This window comes from Pongo pygmaeus, chromosome 21 (genome assembly GCF_028885625.2).
Source record: "Pongo pygmaeus isolate AG05252 chromosome 21, NHGRI_mPonPyg2-v2.0_pri, whole genome shotgun sequence".
Classification (NCBI taxonomy): domain Eukaryota; kingdom Metazoa; phylum Chordata; class Mammalia; order Primates; family Hominidae; genus Pongo; species Pongo pygmaeus.
Genome location: NC_072394.2, coordinates 40,291,331 through 40,311,966, shown reverse-complemented (window position 1 = coordinate 40,311,966; position 20,636 = coordinate 40,291,331). Strand labels below are relative to the sequence as shown.

General features: G+C 49.7%; 1 protein-coding gene across 2 annotated transcripts in view; it reads right to left on the bottom strand.

Moving 5' to 3' along the window:
• Positions 1-1,784: 1,784 nt before the first annotated feature.
• Positions 1,785-20,636, bottom strand: part of CTNNBL1 (catenin beta like 1) — a 180,447-nt gene continuing 161,595 nt past the window's right edge. The window contains exons 14-16 of one of the 2 annotated variants that reach the window (XM_054467725.2): positions 14,648-14,785; positions 14,344-14,416; positions 1,785-1,978 (exon numbers count right to left, since the gene is read on the bottom strand). In XM_054467725.2, coding sequence (XP_054323700.1) covers positions 1,890-1,978; positions 14,344-14,416; positions 14,648-14,785 — 300 coding nt within the window. In that variant the 3' untranslated portion in view covers positions 1,785-1,889. Of the gene's footprint in view, positions 1,979-14,057; positions 14,417-14,647; positions 14,786-20,636 lie in introns of those variants that run through there. The other variant, XM_063659052.1, reaches the window with a different exon arrangement.

Sequence of the window (20,636 nt, the reverse complement as noted above, 5' to 3'; positions counted from 1 at the left end):
GCTTGGAGCCCTGTCCCTCAGGGTCTAGGGAGCAGCAAGAGGGGCAGGGACACAGTGCGAGGCGTGTGGCGTCCCCAGCAGCCTGTCTGTGACCCTGGGCTGCACAATGCATTGGAATGAAATGCTGCTTTATCTGGCCACTCTTCTGCCTCCTCACTCATGGGGACTCTGTTCTTTGAGGATTGATTAAAAACATGCTAAAGCACTGCTGACTTCTGAGGGGAAACCAACCTTCTCATCACGTATGTCGAAAGAGTAGAATCACCGTTCTTTTTTATTTTTTGAGACAGGGTCTTGCTCTATTGCCCAGGCTGTAGTACAGTGGAATGATCATAGCTCACTGCAGCCTTGACCTCCTGGGCTCAAGCAATCCTCCCACCTCAGCCTCCCGTGTAGCCGAGATCATAGGTATGTGCCATCATGCCTGGCTAATTTTTCTATTTTTTGTAGAGATGGGGTTTCACCATGTTGCCCAGGCTGGTCTTGAACTCCGGAGCTCAAAGATCCTCCCCGCCTTGGCTTCCCAAAGTGCTGGGATTACAGGCGAGAGCCATCACATCTGGCCTGAAATTACAATTCTGAAGTCACGAATGTGTGTGGGAAGAACCAAAGGAAGCAGCAGCTACAAAGCCATGACTGCCTTCATCACTGCGCTGCAGGCTTGCTGAGCACGCCATCCTCAGCAGCTAATGGGTATTATTGGCCCCACTGTGCAGTTGAAGAAGTGAGATTCAGAAAGATGAAAGTCACTTATCCAAATGTACAGCTAAATCAGCCAGATGTGGTGGCACCTCCCTCTCAGCTACTCAGGAGGCTGAGGTGGGAGGATCGCCTGAGCCCAGGAAGTCAAGGCTGCGGTGAGCCGTGGTTGCACCACTGCACTCCAGCCTGGGCCACAGAGTAAGACCCTATGTCTTTAAAAAAAAAAAACAGGCTGGGTGCGGTGGCCCACGCCTGTAATCCCAGTACTTTGGGAGGCCGAGATGGGCGGATCATGAGGTCAGGAGATCGAGACCATCCTGGCTAACACGGTGAAATCCCGTCTCTACTAAAAATACAAAAAAATTAGCTGGGCGTGGTGGCGGGCGCCTGTAGTCCCAGCTACTCAGGAGGCTGAGGCAGAAGAATGGCGTGAACCTGGGACGTGGAGCTTGCAGTGAGTCGAGATCGCGCCACTGTACTCCAGCCTGGGTGACAGAGCCAGACTCTGTCTCAAAAAAAAAAAAAAAAAAAAAAACAAAGCCCAAACCAGAACAAAATGTACAGCTGGTAATGATGCAGTGGGGATATGGACCCAAATCTGTCCACTCTAAAGCAGTGGATCTGACCCTGATGCACGGAACCACCGGGAGCTTTAAACAGCCCAAATGCCAGGGCCTCACTGAGAGATTTGATGCTATTTTTGCGGTGGGGCCCACATTGGGATCTGGTAATCCTCCATGCAGCCCCCACCCAAGTGGTCTGACACGCAGCGGGGCTCTGCATGCTCTGAGGGCTGTGCTGTGTGGCTGGCCTCCCCAGGGAGCTGGAGCATGAGGCCCCGGCCTTGGGTCCCACATCTAGACTCTAGGTGGGTCCCCGGTCCAGCCTCACAGCAGCACCACGGTGAGTAGCCACGGTGGCGAAGTTGTCACTGCTACGCCCTCTGAGCATCAGCTTTCTCGCAGGTGGAGTGAGGCTGCCCATGTGCCTTCCCTGGGGGAGTCCTGAAGCAGCTGCTGTGGGGAGAGGGGAAGGGAGGGTCAGTAGGCAAAGCTTAACTACAAAGAAAACTGGCCCGGGGATACCAAAACTAGCTTTAATTTGTCCAAAAGCCACACAGAGTTGTGTAGAAACTGATCCTGGGAGGGAAGCTGAGAGAGTCCATGATGCGCAGGGCCGAGGTGCCTCTAGAAGTTCTCCAGCAAGCCCAGGATGCGCTTTTGCTCGTTCTCCCGGAACTCCGGGCTCCGGCCGTCCCCGATGTTCTCTGCATACTCTAGGGGGACAAAGATAGAGTCAGGAGTGGATCCCAGGCATGGCGTCCACCGTGGCTGCGTTGCTTCATACCTTTCCCAGAACCCCAGCTCCCACAGAGGTGCAAGTCGCCCTAATGCCCCCACTGTAGCCAAATTCCTTGGGGTCTTGCCTTTGAGGCCCTCGGTGGAAAGGTCCCAACTTACCTTTCCATGCTTGGATTTCCCTCCTAGCCACACCCTTCACTTCCGCCCTCATGTATTTATTCACTCAACACACACGGTGTGGATGCTACTAAGGTCTGAATGTTTGTGTCCCCTCCAAAATTCATGCTGAAACCTCATCCTTAACGCAGTGAAGGGCTTTACGGGGTGATTAGGTTCTTACCATCTAATTATAAGATTAGATTAGGTCTAGATTAGGTCTAATCTAGGGGGATTAGACCCTTGCAAAAGGACTCCAGGGAACTCTCAAGACCCTTTGCCTTTCCCCCTTCTGCAATGTGAGGATGCAACAGGAAGGCCCTCAGCAGACACCAAAGGTTGGCTCGGTGCTCTTGGACCCCCCACCTCCAGAACTGTGAGGAAGTACATTTCTGTTCTTCATAAATTACCCAGTCTCGGGGATTTTGTTACAGCAGCACGAACAGACTAAGATAGACACCCGCTGGGCAGGCACTGCTCTGGGCGAATGGTTCTGAGCGCGGACCCGAGCAGCAGCAGCAGCACTGCATGGAAACTTACTAGAAACACAAATTCTTGGGACCACCCTAGACCCACTTAACAGGAAACGGGTGGGGCTCAGTGATCTGGGTTTTATTGAGTCTCCAGGTGATGCTGATGTATGCTCCAGTTTGAGAACCCCTTTTTGAGAATGGGAATAAAGCAGTGATCGAAACAGATGCAAATTTCTGCTTGTGTGGAGCCTACTTTCTAGTGAGGGTCACAAACCAAAATGTGAACAAAATACACAGGTGACTGTCAGCAGGGAGTATCTGCTTAAAGATCAGAAGGAGATGAGCGAGTGGCAGGGCAGCCAGGGCAGAGGATCTAAGGGGGGGCACTTCTTTGGTTTATCTGAGGGTCAGCGAAGAGCTCAGTGTGGCCACAGCCTGGAGCCACGGGAGGGGCCATACCCAGATGGTGTGGGTCTGTGCACCACAGTAAGGGCTGTGGCCTTTCTGTGGGGTGGGTCCTGAGCAGAAAGGAGTGACGTGATTTGACTTTTGCCAGATCCCTCTCAATGCTGTGTGGGGGACACCATGGGGGAAGCAAGGGCAGGGAAAGGAGATGCGACGTGCCAGTGGCCTGGATTGGGCAGGTAGTGGTGGAGGTGAGGCTTCTTGATGTTTTCTGAGGGTGGCTCCAGTGGGATTTACAGATAGACCCGAAATGGGGTGTGAGAAAGAGATGTGGATGTTGCAATCACCAAGAAATATGACAAGAGCATTGGGGAGGCTGACAGTGAGCCCAGAATCCCCCCAAGGACTGGGGGCACAGGTGCTGGTGCCAACAACAGGGAGGGGCTGTCGGGGGGTGCAGTCCCCCGACACAAACTTCGACAGCTGGGTGTATTCGGGGAAGGGAGGGAAAGAGAATAGTCTAGAAGTACTGGAGCATGGAAGACCCCTCCCATGTCTCCAGTGGTAGGAGGGGTGTGGGAGCGCCAGGTTTCAGTGAGACCAGGAAGAGAAAGGAAACATTCCTGAGGAGGGTGAGGCTCTGGGCACAGTTCTGGCAACAGATCAGCAGAGGATGCCACCAGAGAGTGTCATGGTGCGCAGGCTTGTGTTCTTGTCTCCCCTGTTGTCCCAGCACAGTGATCCTTAAAACTCCATTTCTTTTTTTTTAAAGTGTCCTCGTCCCCCAAAAGAACATGGTCACCCTGGTTTTTTTAGGAGATGGCGAGGGGTGATTTGGTGACTCTGGACTTCCTGTGGTGGCTCCTAGAGCAAGTGTAGGGGATCTGGTGGGAGGGGAAACGGGGAGGATGGGGTGGTCCAACCCCTCACTGCCCTCTGACTGTCCCCTGCCCACAGCCAGAGAGGAAAAGGCGCAACATCGGGCTGCGATCGAATCCTAGCTCTGACTCACAACTGTGCCCTTGGGTGGTCCCCTCTGAAAATGTTCAAATAACAAACGTCCAGGCAACATTAGTTGCCTCCCTGAGCCTCCTTTGCTCAGGCCAGTAATGGCACTGGGGAAGTCCCACACCCCCTCCGGGTCCCCTCCTGAGATGTCTTCTCTGTGAAAGCCTGCCTGGTCACCTCTCACTCCCACGCCCGGCCCCAGGCCACTGCCTCCAGCACATGTGGGCCTGACTGCTAGACCATCCTCCACCCAGGCCCTCTCCCCCTAGATGGAGAGCTGCATGAAGGCAGGGGCTTTCGCCTTCCTCCCAGCTAAGCCTGGCCGAGGGCCCCCCAGCAGAGTGTCGTGCTGAAGGATCTCCTGCAGTGGGTGACTAGGATGGCTGCTTGCACTTCTACCCCCTGGTCCCTTACTGGGGTCTGGCTTGAGAAAGAAAATGGAGAGAACTCTCTAGTAAGAGGCTTTTGCATAATAAAACACCTGCTGATCCAAACCAGACAAAGACTGGGGAGACAAAACAAAGCGTGTGACCTCTCACCCCTCCCCTGTCAGCCCCACCCCTGCCAATGCTGGGGAAGTAATTTTGCTCCTGCTACCTCTTTATTTTGCCCCGTTCCTCTTTATTACTTTGGACGTGTGCCAGACAATGGGATTTGGGATTCAGGCATGTGCCAGCTGTGTGTCTCCCCCCGGAAATCATCCTCTTCTGTTAGGCCCATCCATCACCTCCAACAACAAATGGTTGTGATGCCTCCTATTAAGGCCCCTTAGAGACAGGGCCGGGGTGATGGAGACAGGAACTGAGCTTCGGGACAAGGCTCTGGGGCTGCGTGTAAGTGGTATCTCTTACTCACATGTGAATGATACAGTTGCTGCCCCAGGAGAGAGAGAAATAACCATTATGGCATCTAATATCCCCGGAGGCATGGTCTGGAAGCAGGAGTCTTAATGGATTGAGCTAACACTTTGCTCTCCTAATGTCTTCTCAGACCCAGGAGGGAGGGAAGTGGAGAAACAGTCTGATGCTTTGGGGCAGTGATTTTGAAATAGTAAAGCCGGCTTCCCTGAGTTCTTTCTAGGGATGCACGAAGCAGAGGGAACCCACACCTGCATCAATCCCTTTGCCGAATCACCTGTGCCGAGGCCTCACTTACACATGCCGACGGTACACAGAGCACACATCCCATGTGCAAGTCTCCTCTGTCACTCCAACTGTGCTAAGAAGCAAACAGAGTCACATCACCCATTCTCTGGAAAGGGGATATCCGACTGGCCCACAGGCAGTGAATGGCTCAGTGTCCCCTGGAAGAGGGCCTGTCCCATACAGAGCGGAGTGGAACTAACATGTGCTGTGCACTGCTATGTGCCTACATTTTCTATGTTGTCTCACATGTAACCTTTGCAGCAATCTCACAAGGTAAAGAACACCATCCCTACTTACCCAGGGAGAAGCAGAGGCTATCAGAGAACTGAAGCAACCTGCCCAAGTCTGGGATGTAGAGGAGCCGGAATTCAAACCTTGAAATGTGTGGATAGTTAAAAAAGGCCCCTAAAAAGCCACTGGGAGTGGGCCGGTCCTCACAGCAGCATCCTGTTACCTAAGCAACAGGCTACCCTGCCTGGCCCCTGGTCTTTGGGAAAAAAAACCCTGCTCTGTGAGCGTTCCAAAACAGGAACGTCTTTATGGTACAGGGGCCTCGGTGGCCAGGACAGATGTGGGTGGACTGGCTGGGGTCACACTCTCTTATGCCAAGTTACCAAATATCAGAGCTGTAAGGGTTCTCAGAAATGTATTGCAGCCCTGAGGGGGCAGGTGAATGGCCAGGGTCCCACAGTGAGCCAGCCACGGAGCCAGGCCCAGAACCAGGTCCGACGACCTGGCCTAGTGCTCATCCACTGCCCAGGGAAGCTGCACCCTCAGGCACCTCACCCTCACCCTCTGCCCTTGCTCATTCTTTGTTTCTATGGCAGAGTCTTATTTAGAGCAAATCTTGGTGGTGCCAGCTACCTCTGGTTATTACAGCTGCTGCAGCAGTTTATAAATATTGAACAGAGTCCTCCCAGAGGTCTTGGGAAAGAGTTCTCTCTGCTGCATGTGTGTGTGCGTGTGTGCATGTGTGCATGTGTATGTAAGAGGAAAAGAGACTGCAGGATGAGGGGAGAGGGAGAAAAGGATGAGGGGAGAGAGGGAAGAGGCTAAGTCAGTGGAGAGTGAGAAAGACGGCATACACGTCAACTCCTTTCTCTGCTTCCCCAACATTTTCAAATGCTCTTATAATAAAGGCTTTGATGGAACTCAGAAACAGGCAGCAGTGCTGAACGCATAAATATTAAAGCAAACTTTAGACAGCAGGTTTACTATTCAGACATGGAATACAAGCTGTTCTGTTTATGTTGAGAGGGAGAGGGAGGGGGCACCGGGGCTGGTGGATGGGGAAAAGTTGTCTTCCAGGGCGGAGACCTGGACGAGTATTCACAAGCTTGGTTCAGATCCATGAACCTTAAGACTTAAATGTTCGCCTTTTTAAAAATGCAGGAGGCAGAGGGAGGAGAGAGGAGGAATGCCCAATATTTTCACATTGAAAACCCTTGAAGATGTATATATAACCACAAAATAGAAACCGAGAAAGGAAAAATCCTTCAGGTCTAACAGAGATTCCTTGACAACAGCAATGAACTTGGAAGGTTGAAAGTTGTGCTTCTCCAGTAGAATATTTTGCTAGGCTGTAGGTTCTCATTTCATCAGGGATGCCATTCAAATGAAACCCATTTACAGAGAAAGACCCTTGCTCTTGCTTACAATGCCAATGGTCACATTCTCAGAGTCCCATGGATGTTTTATCTGGTTGGAAAAGCACACACTGACACCCACCCCACCCCCACAAGGCCCTGGGCAAGTCCAGCCTGTGTGCTGGTCCCTACTTTTCCTGGTGGCATCTCAGTCCAAGCTGCTGCTAACTCCAGGCAAAAGGATTAGGTCAAGAAAGGAAGGAACTTCCATTCACTGAGTATGTAACTTGGTCCCAGGCACCCAACTGCGTTTTAACCTTGGAGGCTTCCTGAGAGAGGCAATATTTATTTTAGGTGTTTTTTTGTTGTGTTTTTTACAGAGGAGGAAACCAAGACTTAAATATGTTACCTACTAACTTGCCCAGAGTTACACAGAGATCCAGAATTTATGCTGGTCTGAGCATCTCCATTCCTGGGTGAGCTTGGACACTAATTGTAACAACAAAGACAGCTAACATGTAACAGGCACTTTCTTCTAGGTGCCAGCCACCATGCGAGCACTATACATACAGCACTTCACCTCATTCTCACAACAGCCTTCTGAGACAGGTTCTCCCCATCTTACAGATGCAGGAGCTATGGCTTGGAGAGGGGAAGAGCTGCCTGAGGTCAGACACTAGAAAGCGACAGAGCTTGCTTGTGAACCTGGGCAATTCACTGCAGGCTCCATGGTCTTAGCACAGTTGGTTCCCCAAGAGTGGTTCCCCTCCCTCTCTGCATACTACCACCACACTACCCCGGGCAGCACTTCCCGAGAGCCCTCTTGGGTGAACTGGGTGTGAGGCCCGGGGGCAGCAATCCTAAGGCAAATGCGACATCTTTGCTGAAAAGCTCTCGAGGTGTCCTTAAGATGCCTCTGAGCCCTGTCAAGGCTGCTGGCCACAGGGCTAACACACAGGCCTCTCTCCATGATCCTTTCCTGTCTCCAAATACCCTGCGGGACACCGTATCCGTGACCAGGTGCAAGCCACACACATGCCAATGTGTCATCCAAAGATAAATCCTATCAGCCTCTGCAGCTTTAAAATCACACAGACAAATTGGGTTACCAAGAGCCCCAAATCAATATGGAAATACATGTTTATGAGCTACTAGGAGGAGATTTTAAATCATAAAGAATACTCGCAAATCAAAGGGCCATGGGCCAAATTCTAAAAGCATTTAAGTTTCTGGCTCATTCTTTTTGCCCAGCAGTGAGAGAGTTTTGAGTCAGTAATCCTCTAAGCTTTCCTCTGCAAACCAGCCGCTGTGCAGTAGCCGTGGCTGCTCCCCGGCATCTGTGTGGTCCTCCAACAACTTTCAGCAGGAGACTAAAACATTGACAAGACTGGCCAGTGGCTTCCACTGCAATCCTCGGCACAAATATTTATATTTCAAAGCATTCTCAGGTGACAGCTCCGACGCCACAGCCAAGGCGATGACTGCTCAACGATGCCCATGCACAGCTGGCTACGGAAGCCCTTCCCATGCACAGCTGGCTACGGAAGCCCTTCCCATGCACAGCTGCCTACGGAAGCCCTTCCCATGCACAGCTGGCTACGGAAGCCCTTCCCATGCACAGCTGCCTACGGAAGCCCTTCCCATGCACAGCTGGCTACGGAAGCCCTTCCCATGCACAGCTGGCTACGGAAGCCCTTCCCATGCACAGCTGGCTACGGAAGCCCTTCCCATGCACAGCTGGCTACGGAAGCCCTTCCCATGCACAGCTGCCTACGGAAGCCCTTCCCATGCACAGCTGCCTACGGAAGCCCTTCCCATGCACAGCTGCCTACGGAAGCCCTTCCCATGCACAGCTGCCTACGGAAGCCCTTCCCATGCACAGCTGCCTACGGAAGCCCTTCCCATGCACAGCTGCCTACGGAAGCCCTTCCCATGCACAGCTGGCTACGGAAGCCCTTCCCATGCACAGCTGCCTACGGAAGCCCTTCCCATGCACAGCTGCCTACGGAAGCCCTTCCCATGCACAGCTGGCTACGGAAGCCCTTCCCATGCACAGCTGGCTACGGAAGCCCTTCCCATGCACAGCTGCCTACGGAAGCCCTTCCCATGCACAGCTGCCTACGGAAGCCCTTCCCATGCACAGCTGCCTACGGAAGCCCTTCCCATGCACAGCTGCCTACGGAAGCCCTTCCCATGCACAGCTGCCTACGGAAGCCCTTCCCATGCACAGCTGCCTACGGAAGCCCTTCCCATGCACAGCTGCCTACGGAAGCCCTTCCCATGCACAGCTGCCTACGGAAGCCCTTCCCATGCACAGCTGCCTACGGAAGCCCTTCCCATGCAGGCAGCCACAGAGGCAGAATGCAGAATGGAGGCTGCCAGGGGCTGGGGGGAGGGAGGAACGGGGAGTTTCAGTTTTGCAAGATGAAAAAAAAGGCCTGTGGATAGATGGTAGTGATGGTAGTAATGGTCAAAACGATAAATTATTACTACAATAATAAAAAATAAAAAGGAAGCCATGCCTTCCGTACAGCCTCCCTGGATCTTTGGGCTTCTTTTCATGTCCAGCCGGATTAACTGTGAGTTAACTGTGCCGTCTTCATTCCCCTTGTACCTCTGCATCCCAGCACTGGCTCTATTCTGCTTTGCGCTATGGTCAGTCACCTCACTTGTGAGGGAAGTATGCCTGTTGGGGACAGGGTCTCCTAAGTGTCTCATCTTAGAAGCCTGCCTAGCACCCTGTGATGTCAAATTGGTGCTCTCTAAAGGTGAGTGCCCTGCATTTTTCTTCTCTCCTAAAAGCCCATAGGAGCATATGGGCCAATCAGCAGTTGGCACATTCCTTACCGCTGTGCATAGCTCCTTCTGAGTCTGGATCCAGTTTACATCACCAGAGACCCAGGTACGCCCACTAAACTCAGTGAGTCTCAGTTTCCTTGTTACCCCACTTTCTAGGCCCGTTGTGAGGACCAGAGGTAATGACACTGTACCCCAAGGCCTGACCCAGAGGAGGTAGGAGCTCTCGGTAAGTGACCACTCTACCTACCGTGGTCCTGTATTTCTGGAACAGAACAAAGAAGCCTACAGCACCACCTCAGCACCGCACCCCAGTTGGCAGTAACTGACTCCTCCTCTCTGCCAGTCAGGGTGCCGAGCACCACAGAAATAAATAGCAGTAAGTCTGCTGCTGTTCTCATGGAGCACACGGCCCCATCTGCCCTTCTCTTTGTGGGCATCTCAGTCCTCAGACCACGGTTCCCTAGGAGGGCCCACAGTCCTCAGGCCAGAGCTGCTGCTGGTTCTGGGGAAGGCTGGACGTCGGGAGCACTGAGTAAGCAGTGTGCAGAGAGATGGGCTTTAATGAGCCATCAATTATTCCCTGCGCTCTTGGCACCCCCAACAGAGGAGGGAGAAAATTGTGAGAGTGGGGGCTGAAAAATAACGGGAAAAGTCCCCCGCTGGGCTTGCCTCATCAGCGTTTTCCTGAGACCTCAAGGGATACATCAGCTGTCATCCTGCCAGCAAAACTTAGGAAATATGTAGGCCATAAAATCAAAGAAAAAAGCTTGCATCTAATTAGTATGTTAAAGAAAAAAAGGAAGCAACCCAAACTGAAAAACAAAATTAAAATCAAAGAGGATAGACTGATGAGCTGGTTTTCTTTATGAGGCTTTGTTTTCTTGGGCTTTTGATTGAAGGAAGGGTTGGGGGGGCAGTGGTATGAAAAGGAGAACCAGATGGGCTTTTTGGACGGGGGTCCCAGAAGAGCCCAGCCTCCCACTCCTCCCACCTCCATGGGAGCCTCAACCTTGTCAACCTCAGCACCACCCTCTCCACCCAAGTGAGGGCTCCTCAGGGTCCTTGCAGCACCCTGTTCAGGGGGTGCTCCCAGAGGCAGGCCACACTGCACAGGCTCCACACCTTGCTGCAGACTGGCTTCCCCTGCCGTGGGTGAGGGAGGACAGGGGCACACCAGCGGGAGGGGCTGAGAACTCTTTATGACAACCTTCTATCTAGAGAGAACTCTTGTAATTGCCAGCGTGATGTTTGGGGCCTCTTCAACCTGAGCAATGGCGTTCAATTCCCAGGCTCTAAATATCACCTCCACACTGATGACCTCAAATTTCCCAAATGATTCCCCGGGCACTAATGAGAATGTCCGCTGTCTGCTGGCCAATCAAGGGATGCAGTCACCCCTTGTACCCCAAACTCACTGTGCACCTAGGAGAACTCAGGAGCCCTGCCCAGCCACACCCCACCCAATACTCCAGCCTCCTGCACCTCTGCTTGGCCTCCCCTGAAGGGTCTATAGTCCTCCCCAAGGCCACTGCATCCTGCCCTGTCCTCCTCCAGGCCTCTGCTCCCTCTGCCTGGTTTGGGCACCAGTGCTAGTCCTGAGGAGGAGAAGCGGCTCCCTCCCTGCTTACATAACTGCTTCCGTGCCACTCCCTCCCTCAGCACACTGTTCACAACTTGACGGGTGCTTAGCACGTTCTAATTAGTTTTGAGCCTCTCCCCCTAGACTGTGAATGCCTCAAGGATAGGGATCTCGCTTATTCCTTTAGTATCTCTAGGACTGGACACAGAGCCTGGCACTGAGCAGGGCCAGCTGAGTAGTTCCTGGAGCGTGCATTTCACTGGGCTTGGATTATGGTCAATCATTTATACTCTATGTCCCCGGAAGGCTGTAAACTCCATGAGGGCAGCTGCCGTGTGACACCTCCGTAGCACAGCACTTAGCACTGTGCCCAGCTAGTCCCGAGGAGAGTCACAGTCAATTTTTGCTACATTAAATTCATACAAGGGTAGGGTTTCATTCCACAATGTCAGAAATTGTTACTGGTTCCCATTATTTGCTTGGCATTGCTCTGGGTGCTAAGGAGACACAGTGAACAAGGCAGACAATGTCTGTCATGGAGCTTATATTTTAATGTATGAGACAGACAAAAGGAGTAAACAAACACATAAATAAAAACAATCATAGGTTGTGATAAGAGCTCAGATGGAAAGAAAAAGGGTGCTATCATGGGAATAATGGATGCAGAGAAGTGGATGGATTCAAGGTTGAGTTCGGAGACAGAAGAGGTGGGATGGACTAAGGAGCTGGCTATGAAGGGTGACGGGGAGAGAAATGAAGGGCTGAGCCCAGGCCTGGAAGGATGGCTGCGAGGGTCTGCATGGAGGTGGGGGAGGTGAGGGTGGGCAGAAAGCAGAGAGGAGAAAAACAAAGGGGTGGGAATGAAGATGGCGCCTGTGCGGACCCTTCACCAGTTCGCTCACCTGCTCGCTTGCCCAGGTACTCACTCAACAATCATCCACTCAGTATCCAGTATGGGGTCAGCACCTTAAAAGGCACTAGGGAAATAAACCAGGATCCGAGGGAGACAGAGGCTGGGGCTCACAACAATGGAAAATTGTGAATCACTTAGGGTGTGTGTGGCAGGGTTTGAGAAAGAAAAACATCCAACTACTACTACATGTCAGCACCCATTAAAAATACTTTTCCTTTCTTGGAAGATCACTGTTTTGATTACAAGGATGGAGGTGCAGGGAGAAGGCTCAATGCAAGATATTAGAGCTGAGGGTAAAAAGAAGTTCTAACTGAACATGTGGGCGTTAGAAGTAAATGCCATTTAAAGGCTGGAGTTGCAAATCACCACAGCTACACCTTAGGGAGGAGGCGAAATGAGGCTCTGAGCAGTAATTCACGCGAATCTGACACTGAGAATGAGGAGGAGCCCCCAGGGTGTCACCCCGGAAGGCATGAGTGGGGCTAGGTGTGTCCATCAGACCCCTTTACTCTCTTTTGCTCTGAGGAGAAAACGACAGATTCCAATGCCTCATACTCTCCATCTACAAAATGGGTGCAATGGATTTACCATTCCCTGATGGGGAGGGCTGAGCAGACACGAGATTTCCAGCCCCTATGCCTTCACTCACACTGCTGTTTTCTTTCTGGACTGTCTCTGTCCTAGCTTCTCAGACCAGCTCAATGCCACCTCTCTCACAAGGCTTCCCATAGGATTTTGGCCATGCCTCACTTAAAATAATGATGACAATGATCTTCCTGGTATTTTGTAACACTCACACTAACGTTCACTGTTAACTTCTGTCACCTCATTCAATCCCCTTGCCCTTTCTAGGAGGTCACAGAGCAACTGGTATCCTGCTTGAGGTAACAGAGTAAACAACAGAGCCAAGATTTGGATCCAGAAGCCTCTGACCCTAGAGCCCACGCTCTTAACCTTGCTCCACTTCACTGTGTGGACTACGTTTATCTTCACATTTCATCTGCCACCTGGAATGGGAGCTAAAAGCAACTTAAAGGCAAGCTCTCTGAGTAAATCTAGCCTAGTCCTTCATCTTAGAAATGGGCAGAATGAGGGCCCGAGGGGAACACTGATTTGTCTACAGTTACCCAGTCCATCTGGACACTCCCTGAACTCCGCCATTGTCAGTACTGGAAATTCCCACATGGGCCTCCACCGCCACACGTACCAGCCAGCACTCCCCAGTTAGTGCCTAGGTGGCTGACGGTGGGGCTGCATTCAGAGCTCAGAACAGGGGCCCTGCCTTGTGACTGGGGGCTTGCTCACCGACTGGTGGCCTCTCCAGCTGAGTCAGGTCCAGTCAAAGATCCAACAGCATTTGAGGAACTCCATGGGGTGGGTGAGGAGGAGGGAAACCCACACTGACTGAGCACCCACTGTGTGCCAGGTACAGACTGGACGCTGTAGTATCTCCTGTAACCTTTGCAAAATTTCTCCTAGCTGTGATCAGGCTTGCAGCTAGGGGAGGCAGAGCTAGGCCCAGAAGGCAGGCATACTCTCCACCACTCCACATTGCTTCAATTCACTGCAGAATTCCAGTTACAGTAGTCCCCTGCATCCCGACGGATGTTCCAAGACCCCCGATGGATGCCTGAAACTGCACACAGTACTGAAACCTATGTACACTATGTTTTTCCCTATAGATACACACCTATGATAACTACACAACTATGATAAAAGTTAATTTATAAATTAGGCACAGTAAGAGATTAACAACAATAACTAAATAAAACAGAACAATTATAACAATATACTATAAAAAAGTTATATGAATGTGGCCTCTCTCTCTCGAAATATCTTATTGTACTGTACTCATCTATTTCTGGACAGTTGACTGTGTGTAACTGAAAGCAAAACTGTGGATAAGAAAGGACTATTGTATTTCTTGTCATTTCCTTGCTTTTTTCCCTAAGAAAGCAATTTCCTTCCACTATGTGTAGTTTGGAAATGAATTTTTTGTTTTGCTTTTTAAAAAAAATTTAACAACTGTTTCAAGCCCTTGTGACTCTTGTTTATGGGTGTAAGTTCTGGAACTGGAGGGTCAGAGGCAGAGAACAATGAGGCTAGTCTTCAGTATTCTGACAAAGATGACCTGGACACACAGTGAAATAGACAACAACTTAAGCTTTCAGTGCAGAAAACGCTCCGCACCAAATACCCGGGATACTGACAGAGGCTCAGAAAGTAAGCATCATCTAATCCTCTGGAGCCCCAGACATGAGTAGCATCCAACTCACCCTTGATGATATGCCTGACAATTTTGATGGAGCTTCCTCGCATGTTTAGGATCTGGTGAACCCTCTGGCGAATCTAATAAGGGAAAAAATGGGTAGAGAAAGAAAGACAACCATTTGTCCTGACACACCAGAATGTATCACCTTGAAATGATTTACTTCACCCCATCCCTGAAACAGAAGGCTGATGTAGAGTAAAGGAATTCAAGGACAGCGTGACCCCCTTCTTTCCCTGAGAGTCCACCTAAGCAGCTGGCGAGGAAGGAGGCAGGGATGGATAAGCCCATCCAGGGGAAGACCCTCCTACCTGGGGGACATTGGCATTGCAGATCTCGGCCATGATGTAGCAGATGTGCTGGAGAACAAAGAGCCCCGCATCCAGGCGCCGGAGGTAGAACTCCTCCTCGGTGTCACTGTCGATGATCTCTCCTCGCCGGACCATGTCCTAGAAACAAATGAACGTTTAGGAATAAAAGCTGGACAGTGAATGGGAGGAAAGAATGGACTCCTAGTCTGGCCATAATACACACAACAATAGCAACTATAACAACAGCAAAAGAAAACCACCTCATCTTTTTGATTTGTCTACATCTCCCTTTACTCTAAAGTATCTTTCATATTCTTCATTCTTAATGGACTATAGAGGCCCCAGGAGGCGAGCTTAAAGCCTATTTTTTCCTATCTGACAAATCAGGGCCAAAATGATCTCATCCACATAAAAAAAAAAGCTAAAATAAAAATAAGCTGAAGGGATACAAATCTAAGCTATTTATCTGCTTCCACTCATTTTTCACTCTTTGGTTTGGGCCTCCATAAATAATCTCTCTGTAAGATACAGTTGGCCCCTGACCTACCATAGATCGACTTAATGATGAGGTAAGAGTGACAGGCATGCAGTAGAAATTGTACTTCTCCTGCAAGGCTGGTAGTGGTGACGAGCCTCAGGTCCCAGTCAGCCATGCATTTTCTTTTCTTTTTTTTTTTGAGATGGAGTTTTGCTCTTGTCCCCCACGCTGGAGTGCAATGGTGCGATCTCGGCACACTGCAACCTCCGCCTCCCTGGTTCATGTGATTCTCCTGCCTCAGCCTCCTGAGTAGCTGGGATTACAGGCACGTGCCACCACGCCCAGCTAATTTTCGTATTTTTAGTAGAGACAAGATTTCTCCATGTTGGCCAGGCTGGTCTCGAACTCCTGACCTTGGCCTCCCAAAGTGCTAGGATTACAGTTGTGAGCCACCACGCCCAGCAGCCACACATTTTCAATTCATGATATTTTCAATTTATGGTGGGTTTATCAGGATGCAATGTTGTTGCAAGCCAAGGGGCATCTGTATACTGAAATCTCCCTTCCACATCAAGTTAAACACATGGGAGAAAGGTCCCCTTTCTCCATAACTCTGAAACCAATGGCACAGGCACCCAACTTGCGTACTATGCCCTCTGGCTTAGGTGTTTTGTCAGAGGGCATGCTGCATTTCACACGTCCAACACTCCCCAGGCCAAAGCCTTAATTAAGTCACAGGAGTCTCCTTTATAACCCTAGACCTCTCAGACTTGCTGTCCTCATATCCAGTCCTCCCTAGTAGATTGCTTTAAAAAAAAAAAAAAAAAGCCCAGCTTTATTGAGATATAATTCACATACTATACAATTCATCCATTGAAAGTGTACAACCTAATAGCTTTTATATATTGAGTTGTGCAATCAATTTTTAACATCTTTACCATCCCCCAACCCGAATCCTCTCACCCCTCATCCTGGGCGCTGTGAACACTTCTGCCAAGACAGCTCAGGGCCCTACTGCTTTCCCTCCTTGGGATTCTAGGGTATGGTTCAAGCTCACATCATTTTTCAGCTACGTCCATAACAAAGGCTTTCCTGATTTTAAGGCTAACAACTGCTCCTTTCTAAAATTGCTGACAGCACCTTGACAAACCACTCTGCAACACGACCTCCTCTCCTCCCCATCGTCTTCACACTGACTTCAGTCCCCACCAGCTATCTCTGTCTGCAGCCTTTATTTCGTGAGAGTGGACTGTGAGCTCTGTGAAGGTAGAGCCCTAGCTCAGTACACATCTATGCAGCCAATGAGACAATGAGAGGAAAAAAGACATCTCTGTTTTTTGTTTTGTTTGAGACAGGGTCTTACTGTCATCCAGCCTGGAGTGCAGTGGCGTGATGACAGCTCATTGCAGCCTCGACTTCCTGGGCTCCAGTGATCCTCCCACCTTAGCCTCTCAAATAGCTAGGACTACAGGTGCATGCCACCACACTCAGCTAATTAAAACTTTTTTGTGTGTGTAGAGACAGGGTCTCACTATGTTGCCTCGGCTGTTCTTTGAGCTCCTAGGTTCAAGTGATCCTCCTGCCTGGGCCTCCCAAAGTGATGGGATTACAGGTGTGAACAACTGCATCTAGTAAGACATCTGGTTTGGGCTATGAGCTCTCAGGAGTGAGAACTCGGTGTGGGGACTTGTTCTGCGTGACTATCGCATGGGCCTAAGAAGGCAGGTGCTCAATACATGCTTCTGATGGCAATAATCCATTTCATAATTCTGTTGGTAGCTTTATGGCCACCGTTCCTTCTGACAGCTCGGGCTCCTGTCACTGATGGAAGCCCTTGGGATCCAGCTTTCCACTCTTCCACATTCGAAGAACTCACCACTGTGGTCATCAATCTCCACCAAGAATCCTTCAGAGACTATTTAGACACAGATAATGCACTTCTTTATTTACCCGGGGGGCCAACCTGTAGCAACACAAGGCTACTTTTCATCTCAGCTCCTATGAGGCCTCTATCTTTGATGTGGAAATGAGTGAATCTACTTGGGAGGACTGGATATGAGGACAGCAAGTCTGAGAGGTCTAGGGTTACAAAGGAGACTCCTGTGACTTATTAGAGCTTTGGCCTGGGGGGTGTTGGATGTGTGAAATGCAGCATGCGCCCCTGACAAAACCTGAACCCTCTTTGGCCTGCAGACTGCTAGGCCCTGCACTGCCTGGCAAATCACTAACACTAATTCCTAGCTTCATTTAGTAGCAAATTCATTGGTAATCTGGTAATAGCATTAATGTTCACGAGGTAGTCATGGAGCACTGGACTCATGTCCAATGAGTTTAAAAATAGAACGTTCTCTTTAGTTTCTCATTTGCTGATAATCATGACTTCCTGCTCCAGAACTCTGAAGTGTTCAGCAGTTACTACCAAATTTAAAAAGGGCAGAGAAGGGATTATTCATCCCATTGTATGAATTAGAAACCAAAGCACACAGAGGTTAAGTTGCTCATAATTACCAGTTGCTAGAAAACGGATTCCCCAGGGATAGGAATCATGTCTGATTCATCTTTGATGTGGAAATGAGTGACTTGGTACAGTGTTGAGAACTCTGGCCCTACTAAGTGCCTAATGGCAAGAACACTACCGTAAGCACTGAATTAAGGCAGAAAAATAAGGAAAATGGAGGTAAGGGAAGCCCTGGTTTTAACCACTGAAGAGGTCGGTGGAAGTCACAAACTTCTAGGAAATGGCCAGAAAGTAAGTACAGCGTGCCCACATGTTAAAAAAATTGTAAGTGACAGGTGCTAATCGGGGTTGGGTGAAATGTAAGGGCGTCCTGGAAGAAGTGACTTTTGGGTAAGGTTTCAGGGCACATGATGGGCAAAGACAGCGGAATGGAGCACCTTAGAGGTATGGTCTTCGCATTGTGTGAGGGCCCTACAAGAAATGACTTGTGTTGGCCGTACTCTCTGCTCACTCCCCCTCACCCCAGCTCAGCCCAGACAGGCCTGCGTTCCCTTCCTGGTCTCCGCCTTGCTCCTCATGTTGGTACCACCCACTCCTCAGTCTCTATCATCATATATTGAAAGTCTACAATGTGATGTGCCTCACAAAATGTTCCCTGAGAACCCCAAGCAGATATGATTTTTCAGTCCTTCAACCCCCTACACCCTGGATTTGTACCTCTGTTGTGGTACCTTCCACGGCCTGCCTTGAACTAGCCATTCAGATCTGTGCCTCTTCCTTGTGTGCGTTCCTTGAAAGAAGAGCTGTACTGTGCTCATCTTTGTACCCTAGGAAGCACCTTGTGCAGCATTTTTTTGCTTAGGAGGCTCTTTTTTTTTTTTTTTTTGAGAAGGAGTTTTGCTCTTGTCACCCAGGCTGGAGTGCTGGGTTCAAGCGACTCTCCTGCCTCAGCCTCCCAAGTAGCTGGGATTACAGGTGCCTACCACCACACCCAGCTAATTTTTGTATTTTTAGTAGAGATGTGGTTTCACCATGTTGGCCAGGCTGGTCTCCAACCTCTGACCTCAGGTGATCTAACCGCCTTTGCCTCCCAAAGTGCTGGGATTACAGGCGTGAGGCGCTGTGCCCAGCCCTTAGTAGGCTCTTGGAAAGCATTTACCAAACAGTACTGAAAAAAAAGAAGGGAGAGGTTCAAAGCTATTTAATGAGCTGTGTGTGCTGAGACTTTCATGGCTGGGGCAGAAGTGAAAACATCAGGAAATGGGGAAGGACTGTGCCTTGGAGGGCGAGCTGATGGTAGGCATACAGGCCAGCCAGAGAAGTCAGATATGATGGGCTACAGAGTGTCAGCCAGCACTGTGCAGGAAAACGTCATGAATCAGAATATGCAAACAGCCAAATGATGGACACATCGGCTTAGAGCATCAAGAAGCAGGTAGACTGCATAGCTGGAAGACCAGGGCATCAGCCTACGTGAGAAGGGGAAGGGAAGAGAAGAGGCCCCTGGAGGTCACAAACACAGGAACCCGGAGTGGAACTCATTCATTTACTCACTCAAGAGAGATGTCTTGAACAGCTAACTGTGCCAGGTGCTGTGCTGGGACAGCAAAGATAAAACAGTCTACATAATCGAGGTGCTTATAATCTAATGAAGTTAATCAATATGAAATTATTTTTGAAAAATGTAATAATGACTATTATAAAGGACCTTTCAAACTGTACTGAGTGCTGTGGGAACCCAGAAGAAGGCTGGACTAAGTCTATTTGGGGGGTGGGGTCAGGAATGCTTAAAGAAAATGTAACATCTGAGCTGGATTTTGAAGGAGTTTGACAGGCTGAAAAGGACATTCCAAGCAGAGGAGATAAGAGCATGCACAAAGGCACAGAAAAGTCAACTTGGAGAGAACAACAGTGGGACATCAGTATCACTAATGGAAACATTAGAAAGGGGTAAGGGGAGGCTTTTTTTTTTTTTTTTTGGCTTATTAGATCACAGCTCTCGGTAGATCATATTATTTTTGATTGATTACTACATACTAGGCATTGCGTGAGGCAGTCTGGATAATAACTACTGCTATCATTACCCACCTACCAGAGAGGAGCAGCTGGTGTTACTGAGAACTTACTATGTGTCAGGACAGTGCCAAGGGTTTTCTGTATATTAACTCCTTTACTTCTCAGAAATATTGAGAAGCAGGGGCCAGGCGCTGTGGCTCACACGTGTAATCCTAGCACTTTGGGAGGCTGAGGCGGGCGAATCACTTGAGGCCAGGAGTTTGACAGCAGCCTGGCCAACATGGTGAAACCCTGTTTCTACTAAAAATACAAAAATTAACCAGGAGTGGTGGTGCACACCTGTAACCCCAGGTACTCGGGAGGATGAGGCAGGAGAATCACTTGAACCTCAGAAGCAGAAGTTGCAGGGAGCCAAGATCACGCCACTGCACTCAGCCTGGGGGACACAGCAAAACTCCATCTCAAATAATAATAATAATAATATTGAGAGGCTGGGATTCTTACCCTCATTTTAGATGAGGAAGCTGGCTCAGGCAGAACAAGCTCCTCAAGGCTAGTGGGTGGCAGAACTGGGACTCAAACCCTAGTCCATGCTCTTTTCATGCTACCATGTTTGTGTGGGTATAGATTTCAGAGCTGTCTGGAGAACAAAGGAAAACGTTAAATATTAGAGTGATAGGGAGGCTCAAGAATGGAGCTTAGCAAAATTAAGTTTCTCTAATTAGGTCAGAAGTACCCCTGGTGATTTTTTCCATTTTCATACTTTTCTCCATCATCTGATCTTCTTTTAACCAGGCAGGTACACACTGCACCTTCTAGTTTCTCTATATTGTCATTTAGAAAGGACAAACTCAAGAGAGCAATGCCAAACTCCACTTTCTTCTCTTTCCTCAGAACTTCAAGACTCTGACAATGTTCAATTCGACATTCTACTTTTAGCCATATGGCCACATGATTTGAAAGTGAAATTTTCAAATGTAGATCTGAGATATGACTATAGCTCATCTCCAAGAAAGGCATCATCACTGCTGCATTGA